General features: G+C 47.7%; 1 protein-coding gene across 1 annotated transcript; it reads right to left on the minus strand.

The window, feature by feature from the left end:
* Nucleotides 1-2,552: 2,552 nt before the first annotated feature.
* On the minus strand, nucleotides 2,553-13,217 carry LOC144676167 (plexin-D1-like). The gene is made up of 6 exons (XM_078536662.1): nucleotides 13,071-13,217; nucleotides 10,826-10,989; nucleotides 10,276-10,423; nucleotides 8,107-8,247; nucleotides 7,244-7,318; nucleotides 2,553-4,829 (listed from the first exon to the last, which is right to left on the minus strand). The coding sequence occupies exons 1-6, from the start codon at nucleotides 13,215-13,217 to the stop codon at nucleotides 4,713-4,715; spliced, it is 792 nt and encodes a 263-aa protein (XP_078392788.1). The 3' UTR covers nucleotides 2,553-4,712.
* Nucleotides 13,218-13,433: the final 216 nt, after the last annotated feature.

A 13,433-nucleotide genomic window follows, 5' to 3' on the forward strand; every position in this document is an offset into this window, starting at 1 on the left:
GTATCATTTCAATGTTTGCATCTGATACAAAGCTTAGCAAAGTAGTGAATAATGAGCCAAAATCACAAAACACTGGAAAGAATCAGCAGGTCCGGCAGCATCTGTGGAGAGAGAAACACAGTTAACGTTTCGAGTCTGTATGACTCTTCTTGAATAGTGAGGTTGTGTTAGCAAAGTTGAAGCCCATGGACTGAAAGGGACAGCTGCAGTATGAATACAATGTTATTTAAAAGCAAAAAACTGTGGATGCTGGAAATCCAAAACAAAAACAAACATACCTGGAAAAACTCAGCAGGTCTGGCAGCATCTGCGGAGAGGAACACAGTTAACATTTCGAGTCCGTATGACTCTTCAACAGAACAGAACTCTTCCAGCACTTTACTCATTTGACAGTAATTAGCTGATTGTTTTTGTTTTTTGTGAGCAGTGCACACCTGAGCAATGTTCCACGTGTTGGCTAGGTGCCAGTGTGCAAGCTTAATTCAAACTACTTAGTTTGGGGAGTGGCTAGCTCTGGTGTACAGGGATTCAGCACTTCTATCAGGATTTTGCCAAGGTCCACGGCCTTCACTGTCCCAAGTACTGGCTGCTGTTTAACACCACGTGGAATGGACCAAATTACCTGGAGAGTGGCATCCAAAACAATGGGACTCAGGAGGAGGATGAGGAGAACTGTCCAGTTGGAACTTCTGGCTGCACACACTTCATCTTTGCCTCTTTCACTCAAGTGCTGTGCTTTGCTATGTTGGAAGCTGCGAATGTTTGTGCATCCCCCTCCATCTATTAGAGATCTGCTTGCTCAGCATCATCTTTAATTGGATCTGATACAGAGATTTACTCCAATTCATTCTGGGAGTGAGCTCTTTCTACACTGTTGGGTTTAGCAGCTGGTAGGAGACTCATTAGGTTCATACTTCACTCTAAGTTACGTGACTACAAATTTATCAGCTCTTACTTTATCAGTCTCTGGGCCCTGTCCTCGGGGCTGCTCTCCCAGTCTCTGGGCCCTGCCCTCGGGGCTGCTCTCCCAGTCTCTGGGCCCTGCCCTCGGGGCTGCTCTCCCAGTGTCTGGGTCCTGTCCTCGGGGCTGCTCTCCCAGTCTCTGGGCCCTGTCCTCGGGGCTGCTCTCCCAGTCTCTGGGCCCTGTCCTCGGGGCTGCTCTCCCAGTCTCTGGGCCCTGTCCTCGGGGCTGCTCTCCCAGTCTCTGGGCCCTGTCCTCGGGGCTGCTCTCCCAGTCTCTGGGCCCTGTCCTCGGGGCTGCTCTCCCAGTCTCTGGGCCCTGTCCTCGGGGCTGCTCTCGCAGTCTCTGGGCCCTGTCCTCGGGGCTGCTCTCCCAGTCTCTGGGCCCTGTCCTCGGGGCTGCTCTCCCAGTCTCTGGGCCCTGTCCTCGGGGCTGCTCTCGCAGTCTCTGGGCCCTGTCCTCGGGGCTGCTCTCCCAGTCTCTGGGCCCTGTCCTCGGGGCTGCTCTCCCAGTCTCTGGGCCCTGTCCTCGGGGCTGCTCTCCCAGTCTCTGGGCCCTGTCCTCGGGGCTGCTCTCCCAGTCTCTGGGCCCTGTCCTCGGGGCTGCTCTCCCAGTCTCTGGGCCCTGTCCTCGGGGCTGCTCTCCCAGTCTCTGGGCCCTGTCCTCGGGGCTGCTCTCCCAGTCTCTGGGCCCTGTCCTCGGGGCTGCTCTCCCAGTCTCTGGGCCTTGTCCTCGGGGCTGCTCTCCCACTCTCTGGGCCCTGACCTCGGGACTGCCCTTGCAGTCTCTGGGCCCTGCCCTCGGAGCTGCTCTCCCAGTCTCTGGGCCCTGTCCTCGGGGCTGCTCTCGCAGTCTCTGGGCCCTGTCCTCGGGGCTGCTCTTCCAGTCTCTGGGCCTTGTCTTCCTCTGAATTATTTTTCACAGATTGTAACGGATGTTTGCTTTGCCATTACCAGCTGACAATCTAAGTGTGATTCTGGAGTCACGTACTGCCTGGGCTTGGCAGCAGTTTCCTTGTCAGTTAGGTTTCAGTGACAATCTGGCTGTTTCCATATTGATTATATCTGATGTGAAGCCACAAATTACCCAAGTATTTCACAGTTTGGAACACTTTAAGCTCTGACGTTAGTCTAGGACGTAAGCACTGTTGTACACCATCTCAGGATCCTGCTGTGTAATTCCTGTTTGTTCACTACTCCGATCTCTCTCTCTCTCACTCATTCATCTGGGGCCTATTTCTGGGTTAGGAGTGCAATTCTTTTCACTCAGCCATCACTGGCCGGAATGTTCCAACCCCTCTACGGCTGCTTTCCCACGATGGTGCCGACGAGCCATTGAAATCTTTGTTCACGTCAGTGGGACTGGAAGATCCCACCAGTGTGATGGGCTGGACAATTTTGGCCTATGACTCTGTTTGGAAGGACTGGATATAACACCAGATGCCAATGATCACTGAATTCATGAAATGAATCGCAAGGAGGTTAGTGTCTCTCCTGTGAAGCATGGCATTCATCATGGTTTCGAGGTTCAATCTGGGCACTAGCTTCAAACACCAACCTGGTTCTTGAGCATTGAGAAAGTGAGGATGAACCAGCATGCAAGAAACCATTTTATTAAATATAAAGACTCACAGCGATAGTCTGATACATTAAATGAAGTCCATGCAATCGCTTGCAGGCTGTAACACTAAACAATGCCAGTTAGCTTCGAGACAGATTGAATCAGTGCTGTTCAACAGAGACCTGAACCTTGGCACCACTTAGACACCAAAAGAAGGACTCAGCTTAAATCCATTGTTTTACATGGACACAATCTGCCTCAGGGAAATGAAGAGTCCCACTTAACTGTACGATTAATGGTTGTTGACTGTATGAAGTGTATTTACATAAGAACATAAGGAATAGGAGCAGGACTAGGCCATTCAGCCCCTTGAGCCTGTCTGCCATTCAATAAAATCATGGCTAATCTGATGGCATTTACTTCCACTTTATTCCCACTTATTGTTGCAGCAATGGATTAGTTCTTGAGTTGTATGAAAGTTCTGGCATGCTGGTGCTGAGCAGGGTGCAGGCCCTGCTGATTCTCCAGCCTCACTGGCTTATTACAGACAGGTTCCAAAAGCAGCTCCCTGGTCCTGGGAATCCACAACCAATTTTTCAAAGTGAGCCTCCGACAGCCGATAGGCTTCATACCTGATCCAGGTGGACACCCTGGACGACTATGCAGGGGCCTTGACCAATATGGCAGGTTGTGCACTTCATCTTCAGAGTCATACACTCGTGCCATTGGCGTATTGGGTTCTTGGGTGCCTGTTTCGACAGTCCCATCGAATTCAAGGTTGCAGCCTCATCATTTAGTGTTAATGTCTCTAGATAACTAATTCTCTAGATAATTAACCGGAATTAACCAATTTTCAGAGGTGTTTCTATTGCCATATATTGATGGGACGCTGCTCATCTCTAGCTGTGGAATGTAAGCCATCACCTTCATACACTTCATCCTGCAGCAAGGGAACAGCACACACCCAATTGCACATGGCCACTCAACCCATCTAGACCTATGCCAGCCCAGAGGGTGAACAGGTGGCTGGGGATGTGACTGCATGGATCATCATGGATGAGTCATCTCATCTTACCCACCACTGCCACAGCAGGACCAATGGATGCCAATCGGGGTGGGCAGGCAGGGGGTGGGTGGGGTGGAATGGAACCCAGGACCGCTGAGGCCAAGAGCAGTGAACATCCTGGAAGGGGCTGAATGGCCTCCCCCAACCACATGTGTTAGTAAGTACACTTGCTTAATCCGTTACATTTGTAAAATTAAACATCACTATGAACTGGAGCCTCAATGTTCAGTTTGGAAGTGGCAAAGGGCCATTAAACTGGGAGCCTGATTTGAAGGATAGAAAGGCGGCTCTTGTCTCCATTTAAAAAATTCAGTAAGCTAAACAATTCTGTGCAATCCTGAAATAATCTCATTTCTACAATAAATCCCCCGCCCCACCCACCCCCACCCCCAACTGACTCAATCCCAAGATCTGAAATGAATCCCTGAGAATGTAGGACTGTCACTTGATGACTGTCCACCCGCACCCTCCCCTCCAACCCCCCAGTAACACGCCCCTCCGAGCCTCCTCATTCCCAATTGATGGAGCCCTGAGATTATTGGCAGCAGTTCTGCTCTGTGTACAATTCCTACCCTTCTTTACAATGTCTCTGTTTCAAAGAGCCACACTCGTGGCTCTTGATATTTTTCTGCGTGATTTTTCTGTCTCCTCCCACCCACTGCTTTCCTCAGATTGTATCAGACTGCTCTGCCAAATGCCTGCCAGATGTGATGTCTCTATAGCTGGGTCCCACCGTGATAACAACGCCCCCCCCCCTCCGCCCACCCCCACTACCACCATTCCAAGAACATACATTTCTTCTCTCCTCCACAGCACCCCGTCAATTGTAACCCTTTCCTCCTCCCCAACTGGGATTGCACAGGTTGTACTCATGACCAGCCCATCAGACAGGGATATCAAACCCATGCCATCCATAACCCACAGCTCATGTTGCCACTAATTCTCAGTGTTGGTCAAAAGCCCCCATGCCTGGCTGTCACTGACTGGAGTAAAACACAATCCCTTTTATATTCAGGGCCATTGGACAGCACTAATGGACGAATTGTTGTGAAGAACAGTCTGTTGAAGGTTGTCAGCGTTAGAAGTGCAGGTCAATGGTGTGCTCAGTCAGTGAGCTCACTCCAGCTAGGCCTCACTACAACATTCGTAAATATTGTCCTCCATCAGTGCAATGACTTGTTCAAACTTGTGTTGAAACTGCATGCGTCGGGTCGCTGAGTTTGATTCCAAGGCATTCATCACCTAGAGAGAGAGAGAGAGCGTGAGTGTGGGCGGGCTGCAGAAAGAGAAGAGAATGAGTCAGGAGCCTGTTCTATAACCTCCTGAGAGCAGCCAACATTCACAGGTGGGATCTTTAAAACTTTGCTTGCCTCCTATAGTGCAAAACCTCTTAAACCTGTGCCGAGTGTAAACAGCTTTTGACACGTACAACAGGATTCTGCAGGAACCTGCCCCTGACCTGTATGGACAATAAGTAAAGATCTGTGGAAGGAAATAGAGGTCTTTGAAATGTGGATGCTAAGATGTGTGCTTAGTGGAGAGCAGTAGCAGGAGGGGTCGGGCTGGTCATATTTGGATGTCGGATGTGACAGAGTGATTGTAGACGAGCTACAGAAGATGTGTGCGAATGGTACTGGCCAGATGAGGGTGACATACCATGATGGCAGATCTCCTGGTAGGAGTAGCATGCAGCCTGCAGCTACAAGCAGCAGCAGCAGCAGCAGTGTAACGTTACTCCATACAGAGCCCACATTCGTGAGCAGACAGTGTGAGACGGATGTGAAGTTCAAGGGCACAGCTCTGCTTTCAGTTTGTCATTCCTGATCGCAGGCTGACCTGGGACACCTGATAATAAGGCAACTGAACCTGAGGAACTTGAATGGGTGAAAGACACAAGCTCACAGAGAATGCACAGCAGAGGCAGCTCCTAACCAAGGCACTCTTCCCATTTTCTACTGGTGATATTTGGAGTACAGTGTCGTGACAAGCATTGCTCCTGGGTGAGGGAAGGGGTTTAAAAAGAAGTCAGGTTGAACTCCCACTCCTAATCACTAGCCAGTGACACAGCTGGAATGTTTGTGAGTGAGCATACATGTCTATTAGTCTGTACTAGCCCCACTTCATGTATATTCTGTCAAACAGTGGTTATAATATAATGGAGGCTTGTAAGAAAGGTACTGCAATAATTGTGGGAAAGTTTAATCTTCATGTCGATTGGATGAATCAAATTGGCAAAGGTAGCCTGGAGCGTGAGTTCATAGAGTGTATTTGAGACAATGTCTTATAACAATACATTCTAGAGCCAACCAGGGAGCAGGGTATTCTAGACCTGGTAATGTGTAATGATACAGGATTAATTAATGACTTCAAAGTAAAGGAGCCTCTAGGCAACAGTGATCATAACATGATAGAATTTCACATGCAATTTGGTGAGAAACATGGGTCTAAAACTAGTATCTTAAGGTTAAATACAGGCAATTACAAGCGTTTGAAGACAGAGCTGACTATAGAGGCCTGGGGAAACAACCTCCTAGCAGTTACCCTTTCAAGCCCCCTCAGAATCTTATAGATTTCAATATGATTGCCTCTCACTCTTCTAAATTCCAATGAGGAGAAGCCTAACCTGCTCAATCTTTCCTCATAAGACAAACCCTTATCCCAGGAATCAGCCAAGTGAACCATCTCTGAACCTTTTTCATGACTTAGAAGCAGAAACAGACACCCAAGCTGCCAATACCACACCTGGAATAGTGCGTACAGTTTTGGTCTCCTTACATAGGGAGGGACATACTTGCCTTGGAAGTAGCTCAGAGAAGGTTCACTAGGCTAATTCCTGGGATGAAGGATTATCTTATGAGGAAAGATTGAGTCTGTTGGGCCTCTCCTCATTGGAGTTTAGAAGAATCAGAGGCAATCTTATTGAAAGATATAAGATTCTGAGGGGGCTTGACAGGATAGATGCTGAGAGAATGTTTCCTCTCATGGGGGAATTTAGAACTAAAGGTTCATTTTAAAAATAAGGGGTCTCCCATTAAAGACGGAGACGAGGAGGATTTTTTTCTCTCAGAGGGTGTTAGACTTTGGAATTCTCTTCTCCAGAAAGCAGTGCAGGCTGGCTCATTGAATATATTCAAGGTTGAGTTAGACAGTCAAAGGCTCATGGGAACAGGCAGAAAAGTGGAGTTGAGGCCACAATCAGATCAGCCATAAACTTAATGAATGGTGGAACAGGCTCGAGGGGCCGAATGGCCTACTCCCGTTCCTATTGTGATTTTATGAGTGAGTGTGTATGTCAGTACACATCTCTGAATAAGTGAGTATGCACGTGTCAGTGATTGAGCATGGCTGAGTAAAAGGGCGTGTCTCTGAGTGTGTATGTGTCTGACCATGTCTGAGTCTGTGTGTGTGTGTATGTGTGTGTGTGTGTGTGCGCGCGTGTGCGCACATATCTGTCTGCATGTCAGTGAGTGAGTGTACGCGCGCACGCCTGCGTGTGATTGGCTGCGGGGGGCAGGGGGTGGGGGAGCTGTAGATAGGAGCACATCTGCCTGCTGGGGTCTGCTTGGTCACTTGATCAGTTCCCTCCTGCTTAGCTCTCTCTGCAGAACAGAAACAGCATGAATTTATGGAAACAGAAGAGGCAGCAAGGAACTCACTTGACTGCGATATCTCTTGGCATATTTGTAGATTTCAGCCATTGCAAAATTGGTGTTAAATTCATTCTGATGTTTCTGAAAAGACAATTAAAGAAAGTGTTTCAAGTTCTGTAACCAAGGGTTGCTACACCTTACAGCGAGCATCAAAAAAACAAATCATCTTCATTCATCTCAGCTTGTCACCAGGAGCAACATCAGAATTGAGGAGGGAAGCAATATGTCACATTGACACAGCAAGATTGAGTATGCTTACAGACAGAGTAAAGCTCCCTCTACATTGTCCCATCAAACACTCCCAGGGCAGGTACAGCATGGGGTTAGATACAGAGTAAAGCTCCCTCTACACTGTCCCCATCAAACACTCCCAGGACAGGGACAGCACGGGGTTAGATACAGAGTAAAGCTCCCTCTACACTGTCCCCTCAAACACTGTCCCCATCAAACACTCCCAGGGCAGGTACAGCACGGTGTTAGATACAGGATAAAGCTCCCTCTACACTGTCCCCATCAAACGCTCCCAGGGCAGGTACAACACGGGGTTAGATACAGAGTAAAGATCCCTCTACACCCTCCCCATCAAACACTGTCCCCATCAAACACTGTCCCCGTCAAACACTGTCCCCATCAAACACTCCCAGGGCAGGTACAGCATGGGCTTAGAAACAGAGTAAAGCTCCCTCTATACTGTCCCTATCAAACACTCCCAGGGCAAGTACAGAACGGTGTTAGATACAGGGTAAAGCTCCCTCTACACTGTCCCCATCAAACACTCCCAGGGCAGGTACAGCACGGGGTTAGATACAGAATAAATCTCCCTTTACAATCTCCCTTGCTCCTCGTTCTTCTCAGTCTCTGGTGCTTACCCGGGACTCCTCCGCTAGGTGAGCATTCATTTCCTGTTCGCTCAGTGTGATCATTTCCTGGATCTCTCTGTAATATTTCTGCACAGCCTTCTTGTACTCTGGGATTTCCTTGGCATACAAGAGTTTATTCGTTGGTGAATCCTAATGGAAAAAAAAGATGAGATTGTGCATCACGTTCCATGAAAGCCCTGGATATACAACAGGGAAACAGCAGCAAGCTCAAGAAGTGATGTTTGCTTTGCTGCTGAGGGAATGCTGCACTGTCATAGGTGCTGTTAAACCGAGGCCCCATTCGTCTTCTGATTGAAGAAGAGCAGGGGAGTCCTCTGCAGAGTTCTGACTCTGAGTTCATCAATCAAGATAACTAAAACCGACCATTTATTTCATTGCAGCTCGTGGGATCTTGCTCTGCGCTGATTGGCTGGCTCATTTCCACATGAAAATCATAGTACACTTTGAAAGAACTTGCCTGGCTGTGGAATGATTTCAGGAATGGTAGATTAATGCATGGCCTTGTGCGTTTCATTTATTTATTTATACCGCATATGCTGTTTGTACTCTGACCTTTTCCAATTGCTAGACCATTTGGAAGTTAAAATTAGACTTTCAATGAAATGAGAATGTCGGCATCGCGTGAGCAGCTGGAGCTCAAAATTATATTTGGGGCTGTCTCACTGCAATGGAGAGGCACATAAAGTCACCTCAGAGGCTAGCTAAAGGCCCAGTACCAATGGTATGACCAATATCGATTTAATCTAAAACCTTGTTATTCTATGCATAAACCACTCCGAACCCTTCGATTAGATTCCAGTCTGTAAGTCACTCCTGAGTATCTGTTATTCTAGAAATAAACCACTCCAAACCCCGCGATGAGATTCCAGACTGTAACTCACTCCCGGGTATCTGTTATTCTATATATAAACCACTCGAACCCCTCCATTAGATTTCAGTCTGTAAGTCACTCCCGGGTATCTGTACTTCTATATATAAACCACCCGAACCCCTCGATTAGATTCCAGTCTGTAACTCACTCCCGGGTATCTGTTATTCTATAATTCAAACCACCCTGAACCACTTGATTAGATTGCAGTCTGTAACTCACTCCCGGGTATCTGTTATTCTATATATAAACCACCCGAGCCTCTCGATTAGATTCCAGTCTATAATTCACTCCTGGATATCTGTTATTCTATATATAAACCACTCGAACTCCTCGATTAGATTCCAACCTGTAACTCACTCCCGGATATCTGTTATTCTATATATAAACCACCCGAACCCCTCGATTAGATTCCAGTCTGTAACTCACTCCTGGGTATCTGTTATTCTATATATAAACCACCCAAACCCTTCGATTAGATTCCAGCCTGTAACTCACTCCCGGGTATCTGTTATTCTATATATAAACCACCCGAACCCCTCGATTAGATTCCAGTCTGTAACTCACTCCCGGGTATCTGTTATTCTATATATAAACCACCCGAACCCCTCGATTAGATTGCAGTCTGTAACTCACTCCTGGGTATCTGTTATTCTATAATTTAAACCACCCTGAACCACTTGATTAGATTGCAGTCTGTAACTCACTCCCGGGTATCTGTTATTCTATATATAAACCACCCGAGCCTCTCGATTAGATTCCAGTCTATAATTCACTCCTGGGTATCTGTTATTCTATATATAAACCACCCCGAACCCCTCGATTAGATTGCAGCCTGTAACTCACTCTCGGGTATCTGTTATTCTATATATAAACCACCCAAAACTCTCGATTAGATTCCAGTCTTTAAGTCACTCCCGGGTATCTATTAGTCTATATATAAACCACCCGAAACTCTCGATTAGATTCCAGTCTTTAAGTCACTCCTGGGTATCTATTAGTCTATATATAAACCACCCGAATCCCTCGATTAGATTCCAGTCTGTAACTCACTCCTGGGTATCTGTTATTCTATATATAAACCACCCGGACTCCTCGATTAGATTCCAGTCTGTAACTCACTCCTGGGTATCTGTTATTCTATATATAAACCACCCGAATCCCTCGATTAGATTCCAGTCTGTAACTCACTCCCGGATATCTGTTGTTCTGTATATAAACCACCCGAACCCCAGTTCAGGTTCCAGTCTGTAATTCCCCATTGGGCCTTGGCTGGGCTGAGCGATTACCTTGCCAAGTTGGAGGTCAGAGATGGAGCAGGCGTCAATGAAGGCCTGGGCTATCACTGACAGACAGGCATCCATATGGTCAGTCTTTTCCACATCAAAGACAAACTGAGGATTCTTCAGGATATTCACCCAAAAGCGCAGAGGCAAGCTGAAAAGGAAAGAGAAAACACATCTCAATTCTACACTTTTGAGTGAATCAAGCTTAAGAATAGAAAACTGACTCAAAGGCTCGGCGAGACCCTGGGGTGCGGGGGGACCCCGGGGTGTGGGGAGACCGCAGGGAAACCCCGGGGTGCGGGGAGACCCCGGTGAGATGTCAAACTGGGCACCCAGGATAGAAGTTGGAATGGCAGCTTGTGCAGCCACTCTTAAAGGTTCTGGCAGAAATCATATAGAGACATGACAGAGTCTCTGAGAACCATCTGGGAAGTTAAAAAGTCTCCAGCTCCAGTGGTAGGTCAGTGCGGTGTTGCTCGATTCAGAGCAGTGATTTTCTAATGTACACAGTGCGATGGAACCCACCCAGTGCCCCGTGAAGCTGCTGACCCACCTGTTGGTTTTCCAGATGTGCAGGGTGTCTGGGTCAGTGGTGCCCCGTTTCTCAGCCTGTTCCTCCAGGAAATCAAAGAAATACTTCACAGCAAAGGGGGGTTTCACTGCATGGATACTGAGCACTGCACGAAACAAATCATCCAGGAATTTCTGCAGTGTGCCCTATAAACAAGAGGAACAGAATCAGTGGGAGGGAATGAGGATTGTTTGGGTCTGGCGGGAGACAGTGAAGGAACGGCGATATATTTCCAATTCAGGGTGGTGAGTGGCTTGGAGCGGAACTTCCAGGTGATGGTGTTCCCATCTATCTGCTGCCCTTGTCCTTCTAAATGGTAGTGGGTTGTGGAGTAGGAAGGTGCTGCTGAAGGAGCCTTGGTGAATTCCCGCAGTGCATCTTGTAGATGGTACACACTGCTGCTACTGTGCGTCGGTGGTGGAGGGATTGAATGTTTACGGATGTGGTGCCAGTCAAGTGGCTGCTTTGTCCTGGATGGTGTTGAGCTTCTTGAGTGTTGTGGGAGCTGCACTCATCTAGGCAAGTGGGAAGTATTCCATCACACTCCTGACTTGTGCCTTGTAGATGGTGGACAGGCTTTGGGGAGTCAGGAGGTGAGTTACTCATCGCACGATTCCTAGCCTCTGACCTGCTCTTGTAGCCACAGTATTTACATGGCTAGTCCAGTTCAGTGTCTGGTCAATGATAACCTCCTGATGTTGATAGTGGGGGATTCAGTGATGGTAATGCCATTGAACATCAAGGGGTAATAGTTAGATTCTGTCTTGTTGGAGATGGTCATTGCCTGGCACTTGTGGAGTGCGAATATTACTTGCCACTTATCAGCCCAAGCCTGGATATTGTCCAGGTCTTGCTGCATTTGGACATGGACTGCTTCAGTATCTGAGGGGTCATGAATGGAGCTGAACATTGTGCAACCATCAGTGAACATCCCCACTTCTGACCTTATGATGGAAGGAAAGTCATCGATGAAGCAGCTGAAGATGGTTGGGCCAAGGACACTACCATAGGACCATAGAAAAGTTACAGCACAGAAGAAGGCCATTCAGCCCATCTTGTCCATGCCAGCCTGAGGACACACAGGTGCCCTTTCTAATCCCACCTTCCCGCACCCGGCCCATACCCTGAGGAATTCCTGCAGTGATGTCCTGGAGTTGAGATGACTGACCTGCAACAATCACAACCATCTTCCTTTGTGTTAGGTATGATTCCAACCAGTGGAGAGTTTTCCCCCTGATTCCCATTGACTCCAGTTTTGCAAGGGCTCTTTGATGCCACACTTGGTCAAATGCTGCCTTGATGTCAAGGGCACTCACTTTTGCTTCACCTCTGTAGTTCAGCTCTTTTGTCCATGTTTGAACCAAGGCTGTAATGAGGTCAGGAGCTGAGTGGCCCTGGCGGAACCCAAACTGGGCATCAGTGAGCAGGTTATTGCTAAGCAAGTGCCACTTGATAGCCCTGTTGCTGACCCCTTCCATTACTTTACTGATGATCGAGAGTAAACTGATTCACCACCCTCTGAGTGAAGAAATTCCTTCTCATCTCAGTCTTAAAAGGCCTATCCCTTATCCTGAGATTATGTCTCCTGGTTTTAGACTCACCAGCCAGGAGAAACATCTTATCCACATCCACCCTGTAACACCCTGTAAGGATTGTATAAGCTTCAATGAGGTCACCCCTCATTCTTCGAAACTCTAGGGAATACAGACCCAGTCTCCCCAATCTCTCCTCATAAGACAATCCTGCCATCTCAGGGATCAATCTGATGAACCTCCGATGCACTCCCTCCATGGCAAGTATATCCCTCCTTGGATAAGGGGACCAAACCTGTACACAATACTCCAGGTGCGGTTTCACTAAGGCCCCTGTATAACGGCAGCAAGACGGCAGAGCTGGCAGAGCTTACATCTGATCCGCTGGTTGTTGGATTGCTTAGCACTTGTAGCATGTCCTGTGCTGTAGCTTCATCAGGTTGGCATCTCATTTTTAGGTACACCTGGTGCTGCTCTTGGCATGCCCTCTTACACTCCTCACTGAACGTGAGTTAATCCCTTGGCTTGGTGGTAACGGTGGAGTGGGGGATATGCCAGGCCATGAGGTTACAGATTGTGGTTGAGTACAATTCTGCTGCTGCTGATGGCCCCCAGCACCTCATGGATTCCCAGGCTTGGTTTGAGTATGACTATGTCTGGCTGTTATTTGACTGGTCTGTGATAGCTCTCCTAACTGGCGGTAAAAGTCCACAGGTGTTAGTGAGGAGGATTTTGTAGGTCCGTGTCCGATGCTGAGGTTGAGCCTGGATGGTCTGTCCGGTTTTATTCTTATTAGATATTTCTGTGATGGTTTTGGTATACTGAGTGGCTTGCTCGGACATTTCAGAAGGCAATTTAGAGTCAACAGTGTTGCTTTGAGTTTGGAGTCACACGTGGGCTAGACCAGGAAAGGACAACAGATTTCCTCCACTAAAGGGCGTCAGTGAACCCGATGGGTTTTTACAGCAATCCTGTAGCTTCAAAGTCACCATTACTGAGATTAGCTTTTTATTCCTGATTTATTAAAATCCTGTTGATTTAAATTTATTCACATATTA

The sequence above is a fragment of the Cetorhinus maximus genome, unplaced genomic scaffold (assembly GCF_964194155.1).
Source record: "Cetorhinus maximus unplaced genomic scaffold, sCetMax3.hap1.1 HAP1_SCAFFOLD_1397, whole genome shotgun sequence".
Lineage (NCBI taxonomy): Eukaryota > Metazoa > Chordata > Chondrichthyes > Lamniformes > Cetorhinidae > Cetorhinus > Cetorhinus maximus.

Coding starts and splice junctions, on each gene's coding strand:
- LOC144676167 (XM_078536662.1), bottom strand. CDS start 13,217: ATGTCCGAGCAAGCCACTCAGTATACCAAAACCATCACAGAAATATCT. Junction 10,990..13,070: donor CCTGTGGACTTTTACCGCCA/GTTAGGAGAGCT, acceptor TCTTGTTTATAG/GGCACACTGCAGAAATTCCT. Junction 7,319..8,106: donor ACCTAGCGGAGGAGTCCCGG/GTAAGCACCAGA, acceptor TTGTCTTTTCAG/AAACATCAGAATGAATTTAA.